This window comes from Siphateles boraxobius, unplaced genomic scaffold (genome assembly GCF_051911475.1).
Source record: "Siphateles boraxobius isolate OS27281-9 unplaced genomic scaffold, OSU_SipBor_1 130, whole genome shotgun sequence".
NCBI lineage: Eukaryota > Metazoa > Chordata > Actinopteri > Cypriniformes > Leuciscidae > Siphateles > Siphateles boraxobius.
The window spans coordinates 44922350-44941285 of record NW_027508734.1 but is presented as its reverse complement, the minus strand read 5'-3'; the positions used below and the strand labels follow the sequence as shown (position 1 = coordinate 44941285).

At 38.0% G+C, this 18936-nt stretch overlaps 1 protein-coding gene across 2 annotated transcripts in view; it reads right to left on the bottom strand.

The window, feature by feature from the left end:
* Positions 1-596: 596 nt before the first annotated feature.
* The window catches only part of sema4f (sema domain, immunoglobulin domain (Ig), transmembrane domain (TM) and short cytoplasmic domain, (semaphorin) 4F), an 82049-nt gene continuing 63709 nt past the window's right edge, over positions 597-18936 (bottom strand). The window contains exons 2-14 of one of the 2 annotated variants that reach the window (XM_077229584.1): positions 15528-15676; positions 11486-11545; positions 9470-9568; positions 9043-9154; positions 8420-8539; positions 8127-8281; positions 7701-7882; positions 7441-7582; positions 5124-5346; positions 4906-5015; positions 4639-4784; positions 4462-4517; positions 597-3392 (exon numbers count right to left, since the gene is read on the bottom strand). In XM_077229584.1, the coding sequence (XP_077085699.1) occupies positions 2629-3392; positions 4462-4517; positions 4639-4784; positions 4906-5015; positions 5124-5346; positions 7441-7582; positions 7701-7882; positions 8127-8281; positions 8420-8539; positions 9043-9154; positions 9470-9568; positions 11486-11545; positions 15528-15676 (2318 nt within the window). In that variant the 3' untranslated portion in view covers positions 597-2628. The remainder of the gene's footprint in view (positions 3393-4461; positions 4518-4638; positions 4785-4905; positions 5016-5123; positions 5347-7440; positions 7583-7700; positions 7883-8126; positions 8282-8419; positions 8540-9042; positions 9155-9469; positions 9569-11485; positions 11546-15527; positions 15677-18936) is intronic. The other variant, XM_077229585.1, reaches the window with a different exon arrangement.

Here is an 18936-nt window from a genome sequence, read left to right as displayed (position 1 = left end):
CTTAGTTGTAAACTAGTTGTGTACTCAAAGTTTACTACCGTTACATTCATATTAGAATACAGTAGGCCTACTTAAAAATTTAACTTGAAGTATACTTATTTTTGTTAGTATAATAAGTAGGCCTATACTTATTCAGAGTTGTTCAGTCCGATCTCTTTTGTGATCAAACATTGTGTTCATTTAAATGAGGTACATCAGGATTTTTTTTTTCATATTCATCAACCCATTCTCTTTGAGACCATAGCCGTTTTTAAAATGTACTCTTTTCTTCTCTATTCCTCATTATGTGGATTTTGCAGAAATAAAAGAAAGAAAAAGCTCTAAATGCAATTCATTGTTTTTTTTTTTTTTTAAATAAACTGATAACCGTGAAGCATTGCATAAACTCAAATGACTTAAACGCTGTCACTTGCACTCTTTTTACAGAGCTAAACTAGCAAATAATCTGTTTAATTAAAATGAAATATGATGGGATGTTTAAATGAAATAAACAGCTGGCTATTCTACAAACAATATCATTCTTTTTTCTTTTTTGTTGTTGTTAACATAGCATTTAATTGTTTGAAAAGGATAAAAAAAAACAGCATCTTAAGAGGTAGGTTTTATTTTATTTTATTCCAAAGAGCATCACAAGGCATTCACACATACAGCCGTTCACACACAAACACCTTCAATAAATGTTTCAAACACAAATGTACATTTATCTTCATCTTATATAAATTATAAAAATAGAAACTTAGAATACAACATATCTGTACATCAATTAACATATTTATTTATTCAGAATAAGCAAACAAAGAGCATGTAACACTAACTGATCTGTTTTTTGTTTTGTTTTGTTTTTTAATGAATATTAACATAAAAACCATTGCGGACAAGTCTAACTACAGCATATTTATTACGGGTCATTAAGAGGGTGAAGGCTTGTTAAAATCACCTTAAACTCAAGAGAAGATCAGGATTTTGTGAAAGAGAAATGTATGGGTTTAAATGTACCTGTTTTTATTATTTTATTGAGCACTGACAAAGAGATCTATTCAGAAGACAAGATATATTGTACATAATCCAGAGTGTTACCTTCACTTTGCCTGATATTACGTTACAAATATTTGTTTTACAAAAATTGCAAAATAAATAAACGGAGAACGTAAGGTAGATCCAAGTTATTCTACTGGAAAATGGCAGGATATGACATTTAAATGTGGTCCAACATTTAAGATGGCAGAGGGACTGAACCCCCTCTAGTGGTGAAAAGCGAGAATAAAAACACGTTTAAAAGACCTTTCTCACATTTTCATTTAAATATTCACAGATATTTACATACTCCTGCAACAGGCATCATTATGGCTACATTTATAGAACACTCTTTGTACTAGGAGTGCTTTAGGTAACGCCGTAGCCCCGGTCATAATTATAACAAATCTGAAGCTCTGTATTCATGGCTACTTTGTCTCATGCACTTTAGTGGGGATAAATATACCTTCAAACGCACATTCTCTGTCCTTAAAGGGAAACTCAAAACAATCAAACATTTCCTTCACACTTCATTTCCGTTTTGACAATTTCATGCTAAACGATTTAAAGCGACATCATCACCATTGTCTTGTGGTCCTTCATCTGTGCAGATTATTATGAACAGAACATGCTACATCTGGTCCCTATATGAATAGCAGTGGTTTGACACCACAAAACATACTTTGCAGTGGACAAATAAAGTCCAGTTCTCCCCATCTGCTATCAGTTCAAAGGTTCGACATGCTCTCTCCTACTTAGAGAATATTGCTAAATAGCTTTGTTACTTATTTTCTCTCTCCATTAAGACTTGGGCACTATAGGTCAGGACCGGATCATGGTCCCATGAGGGCACACTCTCTTTGGCGGTCCATTTTAGTGGACCCATATATCCTTCACCAAGGGGCCCAAAGAATCAGCTCGTACTGAATGTTCTGAGGGCCCTTTGTGCCCCTTTCCCCGGCAAAGAGCCTATAATCCAGCCATGCCATAGGCCACAGTACCTCTTTATCTATAAGGCAAAAAATCATGTTTCCAGTATCTCCGTCATTCAGTCATTATTTGCTGCTGTGAAGCATCATTCACAGAGCCCTTTTTGGTGACAAAACAAATCATTTTACTTCAGTAATCGGCCCAGGGTGAGCAGATTCTTCACGGCTTTGCACTGCTCTGGTCTGCGGATCTTTTGGAATTTTGAATCCTTAAAGAGGAAACAGACCAAGCAACCACAGACTTACACACACACAGATGCAAAGACCGTGTACTGTACGTCCGTGTGTGTGCGCATGGCTTTGAGGACGGTACACAAAAGTGCTATAAGAAACACCCGCTCGTGGTTCCGCCCGTCTGATCAAACACATGCAAAAACAGTAGGATAGACACAGATCTACACAGCATGTTATGTACACAGGAGTGAAAGGACTGGATGGTGATGTAATGGAGTAGTAGAGGAGTCAGTGTATGTGCTTCTTTGTGTAACTGGGCATTGTTAATCGTATATTTGGAATGTATATCAGTTTCTTTGATTGTCTGCTTTCCTCTTCTCCTCCAGCCCTCCATCTGTGTTTGTGAGCCTTTCACAGAGTTAAGTTTCAAAGATCACGTGTGTGCCGGTCATCAGATCGAGCTTTCTTCGCACAGTGCCAGTGGAGCTCCTCTTAGGCAAGGCATTTTAGAAAACTCCTCCTCCATCTCACTAAGCACCTCCCCTAGTCCCTCCTCCTCTCCGTCTGGCCCTGCCCTTTCTCTGCCATCCAGCTCCTCTGCCAGGTTCACAGCTGACTCCTGCAGTTTCAGTCCACTTGTGTTGGTGTAAATATGCCTGCCGTTGTGCCCACCCATGTGCATACTGTGTCCGTTCAGCGTCCCGTTCCTTTTCTCTGTTAACGGAACAGCCTCCGACAACAAACTGGCGCTGCTCGGAGACTGCGGCGTGTCTGTTGATGGAAGCAAGTCCCGCCCTTTTTCCAATGTGGACGATGAGTGCCCGCCCCCTCTCATGCCACCTTGCCGTTTGTAAATTAGAATCAACAGGATGACACCCAATACAAAACCTATGACGAAAAAAATTATGTGCGAGGCCAGGAAGTGTCGGTTACCCGCAATGGCCACGTTTCCCCCCATGCTGGGGTTTTCAAGGGTCAGTTGGTACTCGGCTTTGCGACAGGGTGGCTGATCTCTGCCCACTTCATCACATAGGCACGTGTATGTGCCCAGGCTCTTCGCTGTGACTTGTACCTCCAGGTCATTGTTGCGGCGGCGGGTGTGACTGCCAGGGGGATTCTCCCAGCGGCAAGGACGAGGAGACACCTGCACACACGAAAGCAGGATGCGCAGACCCTCTTCCACACGCATTTCAATTACAGGTGGGGAACAAAGACCTAAAGTTACAGAGAAAAAGTGGTACACAGATGATTTAGTCACAATTCGTTTTTATTGCAAAAAAATGTAAATGCCAAGGACCCGCAATAATAATGACCACCTTCCTCTCTATATCTCTCTATATATATATTCTCACCAAGGCTGCATTTATCTGATCAAAAATACAATAAAAACTATAAAAATTTTGAAATATTATTATAATTTAAAATAACTGTTTTCTATTTTAACATATTAAAAAAATTCTGTCATTGTAAAGCTGAATTTTAAGCAGACATTATTCAGTGTTAATTCCAATATTAAATTTCCATTCCAATTCAATTTAATTGGTACAAAACTTTTCATAATCATTAATTTCATTCAATAATAATAATAATAATAATTCAATATAAATTCAAAGCAACAAAATGTAATGGTGTGGAGAATGTGGTGTATAAAGATACTACACAAATGCAAACTATTCTTTAAGAATGGAGAGATGAACATACATTAAATACAATTTTTCGGTCCCACTTTATATTAAGTGGCTTTAAGTACTATGTACTTACATTGAAACTAATAATTTGATACAACGGACTTATTGTGTACATACATGTTGTTACATTGTACTTATATTTTGAAAATACCTGCAAGTAATTACAGCTGTAATTAGTGTATGTAATTACATTTGTAATTACACAGTTCACCCTTCCCTTACACCTTAACCCACTCTTAAACCGACCCATACCACCACACCTGTCTCTAACCTTACCAGTATCACACCTCAATAGCAGCAAGTGTTTTACAATACAACATGAACACAATAAGTGAATTGTACTTATTTTTCTATGTAAGTTCATAGTACTTAAAGCCACTTAATATAAAGTGGGACCAATTTTTCTCATAAAACTGTGTATATTTGTTTTTTATTTCTTAAAATACATTTTGCACATTTTTATAGGAGTCATTTCTGCTTTTACTCCATTTAGTCTGCTCAAATGTATTCACTGAAAAAGTATTTCTAGTTCCTTTATACACACTGAGATGAAATTATTGTCTTTGTTGCCACAGTGGACAGACTGTCAAACTTACCTTCACCTTTGTTGCATTGCCTGACCAAATCTTCTGATTCTACCACTTCACCCGCCCTGAAACATAAATGTAACTATGTGACGAACAAGGAAGAAGGACAACGAACAAAGGAAAAGCCAACTGCTTCTGTGTCTCCTCATATGTCTTTATGTGAATATGTGTTTGTGTGTAGCATACTTCGCCATAGCACAAGCTCCCTCTTTATTCCTCCATACGCAGCCAAGGCCTCGGGCACGTGCACACACCTCGCAGTTAGAGTACAGAGAACAACCCACTATGGGCACCTTCACCAGAGAGAGAGGAGAGCCCACCAGAGCCTCGTCCTACAGCAGAGACACAGAGGGTCAGTTATGCATTCACTCGTCTTTAGGTTAAAGATGCACTATTGTTTTATAGCACAAAAAAACACTACAACAAAACAATATAAAAACTGCATGTTATTACTTTGTATAGCAATATGTTATTCACTGGCTCCTGAAAAGAAAACAGGGTGACTTCTTCAATAAGAGTTGCATTTGGACCAACCACAGCGACTTTGTGTAGCTCTCCATGATCTATAAATACACACACATGTATATAAACCACACATTATTAAACTGAATCGAGCATTTCAATCCACACTCGGATGACAATAAATTACTCAACTGTTTAATCTCTCTTACCTGTTCCAAGGTGCAAAACAGTGGCCGTTTGTTGCTTCGTGTCACTAGAGGGCGTTATTAAGGTAACGGCAAGTTTAGTGTATGTGATGCCATTTCTGATCATTAATGGTGCCGCCACCACACTGTTCTCCATGAGCGGGTGATCCCGCGTGAACGTCAGCACTTTATCAGGCAGCTTCAGGGAGGACTCAAAGCCCTGCTCTTTCAGAGCACTATTCAAACACTGAGGGATAAAAGAAGAGAGGAAATAGATTATTACAGATTTAAAGGTGCAGTGTGTGATTTTTAGCAGTATCTAGTGGTGAGGTTACGAATTGCAACCAGCAAAAGTTACGGAGGCCAACAGGAAAATATGTCATCGTCTGAGACAGTAGAGAGTAGCCAGTTCAGCAATGAGGTTTCTTTACAAGGAAAAATTAAGAAATTATTATTAAACTATATGTTATTGCGAATATTATTGTTACTTGTTCATCATTGTGTCAGTGTTTTATTAACTAAGCTTGCTTCCTTGCACAAAGAGCAACACAGTAACAAAACGCGTTTGTCCGTTTAGGGCTATTGTAGAAACATGTTGGCGCAATTCAATGCAAGGGGATCTTTTACAAACACACATTTTTGTGTATGTAGATAGAAACTGCTCATTCTAAGGTAATACAAATATAACGGTTCATTAAGTAAGGTCTTTACACACCACTGAAAACTTATTTTTCAAGGTAGTGACGAAACGCGCTCTGTAGCGTTGTGTGTTCGCTGTCGGCTACGGTAGAAACATGACGACACAATATGTCGACCTCATAGAAGGGGGTGCCCGCGGTTATGGAGATATAAATGTCTCATTTTTAAGGTAATACAGTAAAGACATAACCTTTCATTATGCAAGGTCTTTATACACCACTGAAAACATAGTTATGGATCTTATATTGCATTTCTGTCAATAGATCCTCAGAAATATAACACATTGGACCTTTAAAGCCGACAGTAATGATAGTTTGCTCAAACAAAACAAATCAAGACAAACGCATGTGGATGCGATCTTGGGTAGGTATATGTGGTCACACATAAATATGGCCTTTACAGATTGCAATGTGAACGGGAAGTGACTTTATAGTCAGTTAGGCATGTTATACACTACAATATGTGTTCTATTTTTTAATTGGCTTAAAATATCAAACATAGATGAAGTCTTGAGGCCGTGCCCATTAAACACTACATTAATTTTTAAGAAGTCTGTCTACTTCGGCTGCCCAAAATCTGCAGACTGGTTATACTTTCAGCAACTAGCATGGCTGAAAATCAGGGCAAAATCTGAGCAAAAGTCATGTAGTTTATTCCAGCCTTAAAATGTGTAGATTACATGCATTTTTGTATTATAGTATAGCATTGTATTGTATGTATATATTGCACAATATAACACAGTATGGTACTGTACTGTATGTATTGTAAAAGACTGAATTATATAGTATAGAATAGCACAGTACAGTATAGACTAGTACTGTATTGCATTTCATAGAGTTGAATGGCTTAGTACTGTATATAGTGTATAATTTAATGTTGTATTATGTGATATAGAATAGCATATGGTATAGAATAGCACCGCATTGTACTATACTGTATGTATTGTATCATCTAATGAATTGAAATTGAATGATAAGGTACAATGTATAGTATAGTATGTACCATACAGTATTGTATTCCCCTTATATTGCAATATTTTATTTTTCTTTGATTGTGCAAGAGTTTTTGATTCAGTAGCTGGTAAAGGTAAATGACTACAAGAATTACAAAGTAAATAATAAAACTATCTGCGCTACAAACCAGTATGTTTATAATTACAACAACACATAAAAAGAATATGATAAGAAATACCAGTCCGCAATATCAAACAGCATAACAAAGCGTTTTTGCACAGCTAAAAATAACTGGAAGCGAATGCCCAACATTCAATTTACAAATGACCAAACTCACTCTTACATTAAAAATAAGGTGGGAAGAGAAGAATAGTATTGTTCTCTATGTTTCGTATAATAAAACAACGCAATTTAATGTATGTAATGTATAAAACAGCATAGTACAGTACTGTACTTTATAAATTGTACAATATTATATTATATCTATATAGTAGACTAATAAAGACTAGCACTATCATTTGCTAGCACGGCTCTTGAGGCCAGGGGAGTGAGGTTTACTTGCACAGCTCTTACTAGCTCTTACTGCTAGCATATGTTACATGTATGTACTGTGAATAAAATAGCACAGTATGATATAATACCACATGTATCATATCATATGGCAGAGTAGTAAGGGTGCAGTTGTATACCTGTCCTGGTCGTGGTGTTGGAATGGGCTCTGGGTTAATCCAGTTCTCACAGCTCTTCTTCAGCTCTTTGAAGGGTCCGTTCATCACCTTAGTGATCTCCTCCAGGCTGTACACACACACGGCTGACAGCTCCTCTCTTTCCCTACACAACAGAACACAGACGAGACCAGTAGAGAAATGAAAAGCAAAGAAAGGAAATGATTCTGAAGAGATGAGATCAGCTCAGAAGTGCAGGTCAGAGGTGAAACAGATGAAAGTACCACTGTGAGGTGAATATGCCATAGAAGTGTGTGCTGCTGGGGTCTCCAGGCTGGTGCTGTACAGTAAACACATCAGTCAGAACGTTAAATCGCTGTCCACTTGCTCGATCTTCACACACCAGCTGAGCCTTCAGAAACGTCGTCCACCGCCTCTGCAGTGTCTTCATACCACCTACATCAGACTAGAAAACAGAGCGAGAGACCAAAATAGATCAGGTAAGATATAAAACGGGTGATGAAACACAGACAGATGGCAAAGAATAGAGGAACTTTATGACTGAAGAAATACGAACACAAGTGGAACAGTACAATTACGTAACGTATCAACTGAGAGCAGAACTACTGTACAACATCCCTCTGAGACATCGCAAGCAAAGCCAGAAAAAGACTAAGAGAGACAAAAAACACACTAGGTCTAGTTCCTACCTTACAGACCCTGGCAACTCTGGGCACTTTGACTTTGGTGTAGAGGTCATACTCTTTAGCCACCTCAGTGAAGAAGAAGTAAATTTTGTCATCTTCACCAGCAGGATTGTTCTTCTCATCTTCTTGGATGAAGGCAGAACTGACAAACTCTGGATCTGAGTTCAGAAACAAGCAGGAGTCAAGAAGACTGTAGTTACAGTATAAACAATCTGGGTGTAAATTCTCATTAAATGTTGGCTTTAATGTGTAAATGCCTGTGTCTGGAATGATGGATGGATGGATGAGTGTCTTACCACTAAGCCAGTTGATTGATTGCTCAGTCCGGATGCGTTCCTGCTCGATGCCCGTTGCCCTGGAAATGTCATACATTGTGCCAAGGAAGTTACTTGTGGCGGCAGTGTAAAGGATCCCTCCTAAGAGTGAGAGAAAGAGAGAGTGTGAGAGTGAGAGAGAGAGAGAGAGAGAGAGAGAGAGAGAGAGAGAGAGAGAGAGTGAGAGAGAGAGAGAGAGAGAGAGAGAGAGAGTGAGAGAGTGAGAGAGAGAGAGAGTGAGAGAGAGAGAGAGAGAGAGAGAGAGAGAGAGAGAGAGAGTGAGAAGGTGAATGTAAAACATTTAAAAAAAAGACAATTTATTAATGTATTTATTTCTTTACTTTGTTATGAAGTAAAACTGCTTAATAAATACACTAAATAATGTCTTGATGATGATTCAAATATGCAGAAAGGTTTCTGCGAGGTTTAAGTTTAGGGGAGAGAAAGCATCATCACAACCTCAAATGGAAAATATATTTATAAGAATATGTATATGTTTTAATTTAGAGTTTGCATATATATTCAGCTTTACAGTGTACAAAACAATAGGTGTCTAACCGTATTATGCCCTCATTTAGATAGCTAAGTAAACGTGTGTTTCATACCTGCCATGACAGCGGTGTAATGCTGGCTGGGCTCAAAGGGGCATTTCCCCTTCCCAGTCTCCATCATCATGCTACCATCATCATGTTTCTCCAGAGAGAATGAAGAGATGTTCTAAATGAGGCAAGGAACACAGACAAATGTAATAATTAGCAGAAATTGGTTGAAGAAAGGAGTAATAGAGAGAGAGAGAGAGAAGAGTACACAGGTACACGCTAATGGTCATATACCACAGGTTGAACGCTGTGAATCATTCTATGGTAAAAGGTTTATTGAAGGTCATCTGGCATAATCCGTACACCACAGCATATGTATACCTGCCATATTTTGCGCGTTGACGTTTCATTGACTGACACATTTCTATTTAACTGTACTATGAAATAGTATGAGGATACTTGACAGTGTAGTAGTGGAAACATGCACACTTACAATAAAACCACACTGGGGATCAAAGGCGAAGGTCCCACAGGCATATATGCGTCCATCTTCCAAAAACTCCAGCAGACGGACGTAGTTCTTGCAGTCATCCTGTGAGGGGCAGCAGAGTAAAACATGACACTGTGAGACATGACATTCTTAATTTCAGGGTTTTTTTTTGTTATATTACATACACTAAAAAGTTTGAGGTCATTACATTTTTGGGGGATACTTTTATTCATCAAGGAAGCATTCATTTGACCAAAACTGACAGTAAAGACATTTACTAGGTTACAAAAGATTTCCATTTGAAACAAATTCGTTCTTTTGAACTCTCTATTCATCAAAGCACAGATGTTTTCAACATTGATAAAAATCAGAAAAAGGTTTCTTTGGCACCAAATAATCATAATAGAACGGTCTTTAAAGGATCATGCACTGGATTAATGACCGCAGTATATATATATATATATATATATAGGTTTTATGTAAAAAAATATACCAAGACCAATTAAAAATTTTAAAGCTAGTTAATTGAGATTTAACTACCAATTACAGTCAAAGCACAAGGTCACTTGCAGCTTTCATTTTAATCACCTATTTGATTATTTAATGGTCTATTATTATTATTATTATTATTATTCTAAAGTAGTGTTATAAATGTATCTTTTTCAAAGATTACAAACAATATTCTGGACCATTTTCAAAAATGCATGTATCTAAGTAAGAGCACTGATGCACATAGTTGTGAATGTGTCAAGGTTGACTTTGAAACTGTTGCTGAGCAGAACGAGAGAGTTTCTGTATCAATAACAGTGATTGGTAACCTGAACCCCACTGGGCTGTATCTGTATCTGAGACCCTCAGACGTTTTCTACAGTGAGACATCCCCCATCTTCTATCATTTAAAGGGTACAGTTACTCGTAGTGATTGACATTTCACAGTAGGACAATTTATAAAGCACACATGAGGTTTTCTTGCACAAATGCATCCTGATCCTATACTCCAGGCTGAAATTTGAATGAAAACCAGTTGGCTTGACTCGAAGAGTTTCCATTTCAGGACTAGACAGACCATTAAGTACATCAATAAAGATTAATGAGAAATCACTCTGTATCGATTCAGAATTTTCCATGTGTTGTAATCAAACGTTTATCTTTTAGAGAAAAGAAGGTGTATTCAAATGACCAGTCACTGGTCTGCAGGGTCATTATGCTCACTCTTTCAGATCTTCCTTTTCCGTTTCCTCTCTTTCTCCATTCCATCATGACATACCTTTTGTTTGCCTAATCACACCCTTTCTGCCCCTCCCCCACTGGGGCCTCAGCCCACTTCTCAATCATCCACAGGCCCCTCCCCCTAACATCACAGCACTGAATGCTAACCACAAAAAAGTGAGCTCATTAGCTCTCACACACACTCAATTGCTCCATGTGCCGCCCTCAGCTGAGAGAAAGACGGAGAGAATGACATGCACACAGGGAACCCTACTAAAGCCTGAACAATTTTTTTATTGAAAAGGTTTAAACATGAAGAAATGAATATTACATTAGGAAAACAGATTTAAAATTATGTACTCAAATAAGACTCGATTTCTCCTGCTAACCCCCCTGTTTTTGGACACTTTCACTCACAGAAGAAATTAATCATTGCTGACTGTTAATTTGTGCATTTATACAGTGGCATCCGTAACTGAAAATATTTGCCTTTGTGTGATGGTGTCAAGGAAAGTTTGATGATTGCCATATCGGTCGGTTAAAACAAAGCAAAAGTTAGGACACCCTTAAGAATATTCTAAAAAAAAAAATAAGGCAATTGATGGATTTTGGAATTAGAAGCTGTTCCAACAAGTCAAGTCACCTTCATTTATATAGCGCTTTTAACAGTATAGATTGTTTCAAAGCAGCTTTAACCCTTTAATAGCTTTTACACCAACCTTTTCACAAGATTCATATTTTTTGTTTGCGAGCTCTTTACATCCCCCCACCTAAAACAAACACACACACACACACAAAATATGGGTTTACCTCGGTTTTCCCCTTAGCAACACAAGATTTCCTCCTGTCTTCCGGAACACTCCATTCAATCTACATAGATAGATAGAGAGAGAGAGAGAGAGAGAGAGAGAGAGAGAGAGAGAGAGAGAGAGAGAGAGAGTGAGAGAGAGAGAGAGAGAGAGAGAGAGAGAGAGAGAGAGAGAGAGAGAGAGAGTGAGAGTGAGAGTGAGAGTGAGAGAGAGAGAGAGAGAGAGAGAGAGAGAGAGAGAGAGAGAGAGAGAGAGAGAGAGAGAGAGAGAGAGAGAGAGAGAGAGAGAGAGATCAGTACTTCAGATTCTTTCCTGGTTAAAATTTAACTATGTCAGCCATGAATTCAGGAATTCAGTACTTTTAAATGTTTTTACTTGTTTAGCCATCACACATATTAACACATTCAGTCAGAATCCGAAATGTATAACATTTGTGGTCATTTACACAAAATTGTCATTGTCAAATGTAGTGATGTATGAAGAACAGCTCACACAGAAGTCACTTTCAATATGTTGGTCAATCAGATTTCAGATTGTGTGGATTCCTATCAATATAACTGGATTTCACCTGTAAAAACTTGCTGAACAAACACCTACAGTTAAACAATTGTCACTTCTAGAGTTTGTCAAACTATGTCCGAATTGGACTGTATGTTTTCCTGCTCTTACACAAACACATAACAAATATGAAAACATAAATATTGAAAATATTAAAATTATATATAGATTCAAGCAGCACTAGCACAGTGCAGACACTGGTAATCAGAAACAAGTCAAATACACAGGTTATTATGAGAAATATCATCATTATACAAAAATACATGACCGCAGAATGCTGTATTCCAGAGAGCCATGTACGAATTTTGTATATTGAGCTTCTACACAATGCTATTTTTACATCTCTCACAGCACTCTGTGGTGTTTCTACTCACATAATCAAATAATTTCAGACCAAATCAATATTTCATGTTCATTTAATTATATATTTGGCAAATTACTTTAATGAAACAGAAGGATTCACACAGGTAAGTGCTGATGTAATTAGGTGATGGCTGATGGTGTGCAGGTTGGAAACATGAGGAATGCTGGGAAGTGTAGTACGGTAGAGGTGACAGAGCTGGTGTGGTGACTGGATACGTGACAATTACACCCCTTTATGATACAGGACCTGATCACCTTGTCTGGGTTGATTCAGTGAATTATTTATTTTTTATTTTACTGACTGGCTGTCTGTACATTGCCCTTTATTTACATAGAAATGAGGTTAAAATCTATTTGTGTTTGTTCTCAATAAGCTGAAAATATTTTAAAGAGAAATTTAAACCACAAAAATCGAAAAACTCTTTGCCCAGGGACAAGATAATTACTTTTTAGCACAGGAAAAGAGTTATCATGATTTCAGTCCTATGATCTCACCACAGTAGCTCTCCTTTATCTTACAGGCCTATCTAATATAACATGATACTTAAGTGAGTAATTTTGCTTCCAGACAGTGAACAGTGCAGATGGAGGTATGGTGCAAGCATGTCCTGGGCTCTGACACATTCTGTGTGCTCGAGGGTAAATGGACGTGAAGCTACATTACAGTGTGTGATGAATTTTGACTCTGATGACAGGAGACAGAGAGAGGTGACTGCTGGGGGAAATGGGAGTGCCGTCGCAGAGGTTTAATTTGGTTAGAGAGCTGCACTAGCGACCAGGGATGAGATCATCTAATTTAGCTTGATGAAAAGCAGCGTATTGAATCCTGTTGGGCTGTCTGTTATGATGATTATATGGGCGTATGTTGGTAGCCAGTTGGATATTGTTATTTGGCACAAAGCATTTTATGTAATGATTTAACTTATTATTCCACTTCAATTAAATTTCTTTTTATTAGAATTAAACACAGCCGTCTCTCTTATCCTCTACAATTAGCATAAATGGTAACACTTGACAATAAGATTAAATTTGTAAACATTACGCTATACATTCGCTATCATGAGCCATCAACAATATACTGCAGAATGGGACTCCCATCTTCCACACTCCAGTCCTTATATTCTTTAGCAAATGCAAGGTGTTTATATTATATATTATATACTATATATATATATATATATATATATATATATATATATATATATATATATATATATATATATATATATATATATATATATATATATATATATATATATATATATATACTCTAAAAAACGCTGTGTTGTTTCAACCCATGTTTGGGTCAAATATGGACACAAATTTTTAAATCCAATGGTTGGGGTTGTCCATATTTCACCCAAACATGGGTTGGGTAAGAGTCTACATATATAAAATCACCTTGTATTTGCCAAGAATATAAGGACTAGACTAGAGTATGGAAGATTGGAGCCGCATTCTGCAGTCCGACAAGTCAAAATGTAACATTGGATGGTGTCAGGTATGTTCGTAGGAGACGACTGGAGTGTTTTGATACCAAATGCATGCGTTGGATCTATTAAGCACAGCAGAGGAAACATAACAGCATTGTTACATGTCTGCAGAAGGTGCTGGAAGGATCTACAAATTTGCAGGCACTTTGAAAATGGACCAATACTTGGGAATCCTGCAGAACACAATGTAGCGAAGAATGGAGGATCCGTTTGGAGAGCAAATGTGTATTTACCACCATAATGACGATCCCAAACAAACACACCACACATGCAACAAAGTTGCGCACAATGAAGTTGTTCATGCTCAGCATTTTGAAGTCTTTTAGTAGCCTCCTCAGTGCCCTGACCTTAAAGCCATTGAAAACCTTTAGGAAATTATAAACCTGAATTGTGATAAGTCACACAGGTCTCCCGATGACATCTTACATCTTAAGGAGTACTTAAAGTCCATGTAAAGTCAAAATTAAGTATGTGTTCTGAGTTTGTCACACCACAGAAAAATGTGTTATTAGCCACCCAACCAAATTCGAATGATAAAAAAAGAAGGCAAGTACATAAAATAAGCTATCAAAATCTTGAAAATGAGCAGTAGTCTCTGCTCTCAAACGCTGGGGGCGTGTCCGCTGGCTGCGCTGAAACCACGCCCACTTGCGGGAAGCACTCACCAGTTGTCGGCGCGACGGGAGGATGAAGGCCGAGGCGGGAGATAGTCGGTTCGGCCCCATTCAGTAACAGCGGATTATCAGTGAATCCCAGTTGACTCCGACGAAAGTTTATAAAACTATCCCGTGTTAAATGATCACTACAGAGTCGGGTGTTTGCAGTCTTCCTCAGCTCTCCATCAAGGTGGCTCTTCACAAAATTAATCCACCTCTTCTTGATGTGATCGTTTTTCGGAAATGTAATAAGGATACCGATCTGTTTTGTACGTGACCGCATCCAGGTAGTACGCGTTTCCGTGACGATTGCATAGCTAGCTAGCAAACTGTAGGCTTTAGTAACTAATAATACTGACAGTAACTCGCGATTGAGCGGCAAACTGATGTGAATGTGCTCTATTATTTATATTGTTAGGGGAGCGGCCAGCTTCTGTGGCTCCAGTGCGTCATCAAGTAGGGGCGTGTCCAGGAGCTCAGGGGCTCCAGTGCGTCATCGAGCCGTGTTTTAGCCCCGCCCGAAAAATCCGGAAAATAGCAATGGTGAAAAACTGTTTAACGGTCTAACTCCACAATTCAGTACGTCACAGTTCACAGTCTTTGTAATATGTTTTAGCAATACATTTCTAAAATTTATAATGCTTTAAGAATTTCTTTTTAAAATTGCCTTTACAGGGACTTTAAGGAGGTATGGAAAGACGTTAAACATGACATGCACATGGTTTAGTGAGTCAATTTATTGTGCAAATATCCACTCCGGACATATGTTAAGATTAGTATAAGTAAATTAACCGTATGTATAGAAAATGTATTTATTTTGTAAAAGTTCTGCAGGGATTATGTACTTTTTATAGGTCAACCTGGAAGTTGGCATCGCTTTGGTTTCCTCGATAAAAAGCCCACAGAATTTTTCTGTTGGCTTTTGCATTATTATCAAGCTGTGACATTCACTGCAAGAGAAAAGAGAGCTCACCAACTTCCTCTTTGATAGGTTAGCAGTATCCACGGCAATGATTGCATCCCGCGCACCAAGGTAAAGCATCCCAGACGCACGGTCCAACAGGAAGGTGCTGAAGTTATATATGCTCCTTAATTCAAGGGAACCCAGTTTAGAAATGTCTGCTGGGGAAAAAAGAGAAGCATGGATTAAATATCAAAAGAATTATCACAGCAAGTTCCAGTAAATTAATTCATAAAATTCATATTAATAATATATTAAAAATAAAAATAGACACTTTCTTCCTTGCATTCATGCACACACAGATTAATTCTAGGATAATGATATTTTCCACATCCTATACACTAGCCCATCCACAAACCTATTAATAGGATCAAATTTAAAGCTAAATATGATTTCACTTCAAATAGTGAAGACACCTGAAGAAAGGTCAAGAAAAGTCTGTGAGGATATATTCTTTCTTTTCAAGAACAGCCAAACCTTTACATATACACACATACTATATAAATGTCTGTTTAGCATCAGCGAGGATAAGTATGAGTATGAGAATTTTGTTCAGATATGTATATTAGCATGTGGGTTGAGGCTCTGCAATTTTAATGCTGTTTAAGATGTGCTATATCTGATGCCCTGGGCAAATTAAATACAGCATATGCACTGCACTGCATTAAATCTGTTCCTCTTTATTTAAAATGTGCTCCATTACCCTAATCATAACCAAGTGTGTATTTAAGAGATTAGAGAAATATATATAGACACAGCGAAGGAAAGATGATAGCAGAGAAAAGTCGAGGAAAGAGGACAGATCACACTCATCTTGTAGTGTTATATGAGTGTCAGAGGGACGGATCACAGTAAGGGACACTAAGAAACAAAAGTCTGATCTGTACGAGTTTGTTCTTGCTATGAAACCAACAGAAATAATATGTATTAAATGAACGCTCATTTCTTGAGCAGTTCAGACTGTTAGTATCCTCTGTCCCATCTGTTTAATATCCAAACTGATGAGACAACATTAAACACAGATTTGATGTGAAACAGAAAGGCTGTCTGTGATCGGCGACCTGGTATGTGTTTGCCTTTATATTTGTGCTTGTTTGTACTGACTGCAGCCATTGGCTCTAGATCTGAGCACATGTGATTAGATTAATCACTTGTAATCGCTCTTCTACCACTCTCATCTCAGTCAATCATCCTCCATTTCTTCTTCTTCTTTTATTTGCATTCATATTCTTTGTAGTTCTGGCCTGAAATGTTTGGACAAAATTCTATCCCACACTAAAACCAATTCCTATGTATTAAGACCTATTTAAGACCAAACGTTGTTGTGATACATTTTTTATTTTGAATGAATGGAATATTACCCAGTATAGGCCATCATTGAGACCGATTATTTTTACAAAGAGGTGTTGTAATCTCTTTTTCATTGGCCAAATAATAAGATCAATAAGCAAACAATAAGAATGTTTTGGTCATGTGCCTGAAGATGCTGCTGTTACATAATCTACATGCTGTGATATGGTTGTTCAGGTTTTCTGAGTATTTGCTTTAGCATTACTAGTTGGTTGATTACTGGCATTTCCCTTGAAATTCTCTAAATATTAGGCTTCTAACAGGATATCCTTTTCCCCATCATATCAAACAAACACACACATTTATCTTCTTAAGAGCTGATGAACAGCCTTTAATACAGCAAGATAATCACCTCATTCTAAAATGAATATCTGACAGCTGTCAAGCCAAATGTGTCCTGATATAATACCTCACTAATACTCTATAGCACACCAGCATGTGCTTTATTTAACTGCACCACTTTACCTAACACCTTACATGCACTTATGAGACTGACCATACAAGCAACCATTTTTGTATGAAATGTAATTGTGAAACCCTATATTTGTAAGAACCTCTGCAGACAAATGCAAAAGGTCTTGTGTTATGCGATGACGTGGGAAGAATGCCACAGCATTTTTCTTTGTAGTCAGTCACCAAACCTGCTGTTAAACTTCAAAGTCAGTTTTAGAGTTCAGACTAGCATACACACAGTTTGACAGGTGCATGATTGTTGTGTTTGGTTGACAGCCAGAGAAAAACTGCTCTACTTTTCAAGGACGAATTGTTCACATAAAGCTGTTGAAATGCAAACAAAACAAAGATCTATGGACTATTTTTTCTACAGTTTACTTCAAATACAATGCGCACATAATGGATTGTTCAGGGCATGATTGGTTCTATTGGCATGATTGGGCGGATTGGTGTCTGCTATCTTATGTCACTGCTATCAAAACAGTTAACACAGTGATCTAAACACTTTGTAATTGTCCTAAACAGATTATGTGTTTCATTCATTTGATACAAATTACATCCATGATTTTCTCAAAACACTGTGCACAAAATTCTCAGATGTTTTCACAATAGTTCATACAGCCAACCAAAACTTTACTGCATTTGTAAAAGACAACTGCAACTCTATGCATTGGGTTTACACAATACATTGGTACACTAGGAAGATAAGAAAATGTAAGAAGACATGAACAAAGAGTAAGGGGACAGACTAGAGGAGGGAGGAGATGTAGAGGGTATAGCCACCCTGATTGACCACGTTATAAATCATGGTCTCTCCTTGAGAGAAGCTGGCCAGAGAGTTCAGCTAAACATAAACTGATCCACAGTGGCTTTCTGGTTTTATGAGTCTAGTCTAGATTTTTTCGTCTATTTCCAGTTCTTATTTTCTACTGTAAATCTTCCTACTTGTTTAAAAATGTTCAGAATTTGAACTTCGAGAACATTAAGGTGGACGGACAAGACTATTTTCAAATGAACAAGAACATGCAATTGTTGACATGGTGGTCCAGAACAACACCATCCGCCTCAAAGAAATTCAGCAAAGAATAATAGGGGACAATCAACTATTTCATAGCATTAACTTATGCAGTCTTGCCAGAACTGGTCGTGTTGCCATCTGAATGAAGCAAGTATACAAAGTGCCCTTTGAGAGAAACTACGATAGAGTGAAGGAGTTGTGGTTCCAGTTTGTTCAGGTATGTGAAAGCCACAAAATTACTGAACTTCTACAGTAAATACAAAGATATGTATTTCCTGAACATTATGGGCCCTATTTTAACGATCTGAAACGCAAGTGTCAAAGCGCAAAGCGCAAGTAGGGGAGAACCGGGGCGAAAGTATCACGGGACGAAAGTAACAAAGCGATTTTCTCTGAGCCCTGACTACATTTGCGTTTCAAGCCATGACAGTATGTTCAAATGACGCAAATGACTTTGTACACTGACGCATGTATTATTCCTATTTTGCACCCGCGCAAAGCGGACTTTGCACTCCACAGACACACGTCGGTTAACTAAGAAATACACTTGCGCTCCCCGGGGCGGTTCAGCGCAAAGTGGAGGCGTGTTCCGGCGCAAAC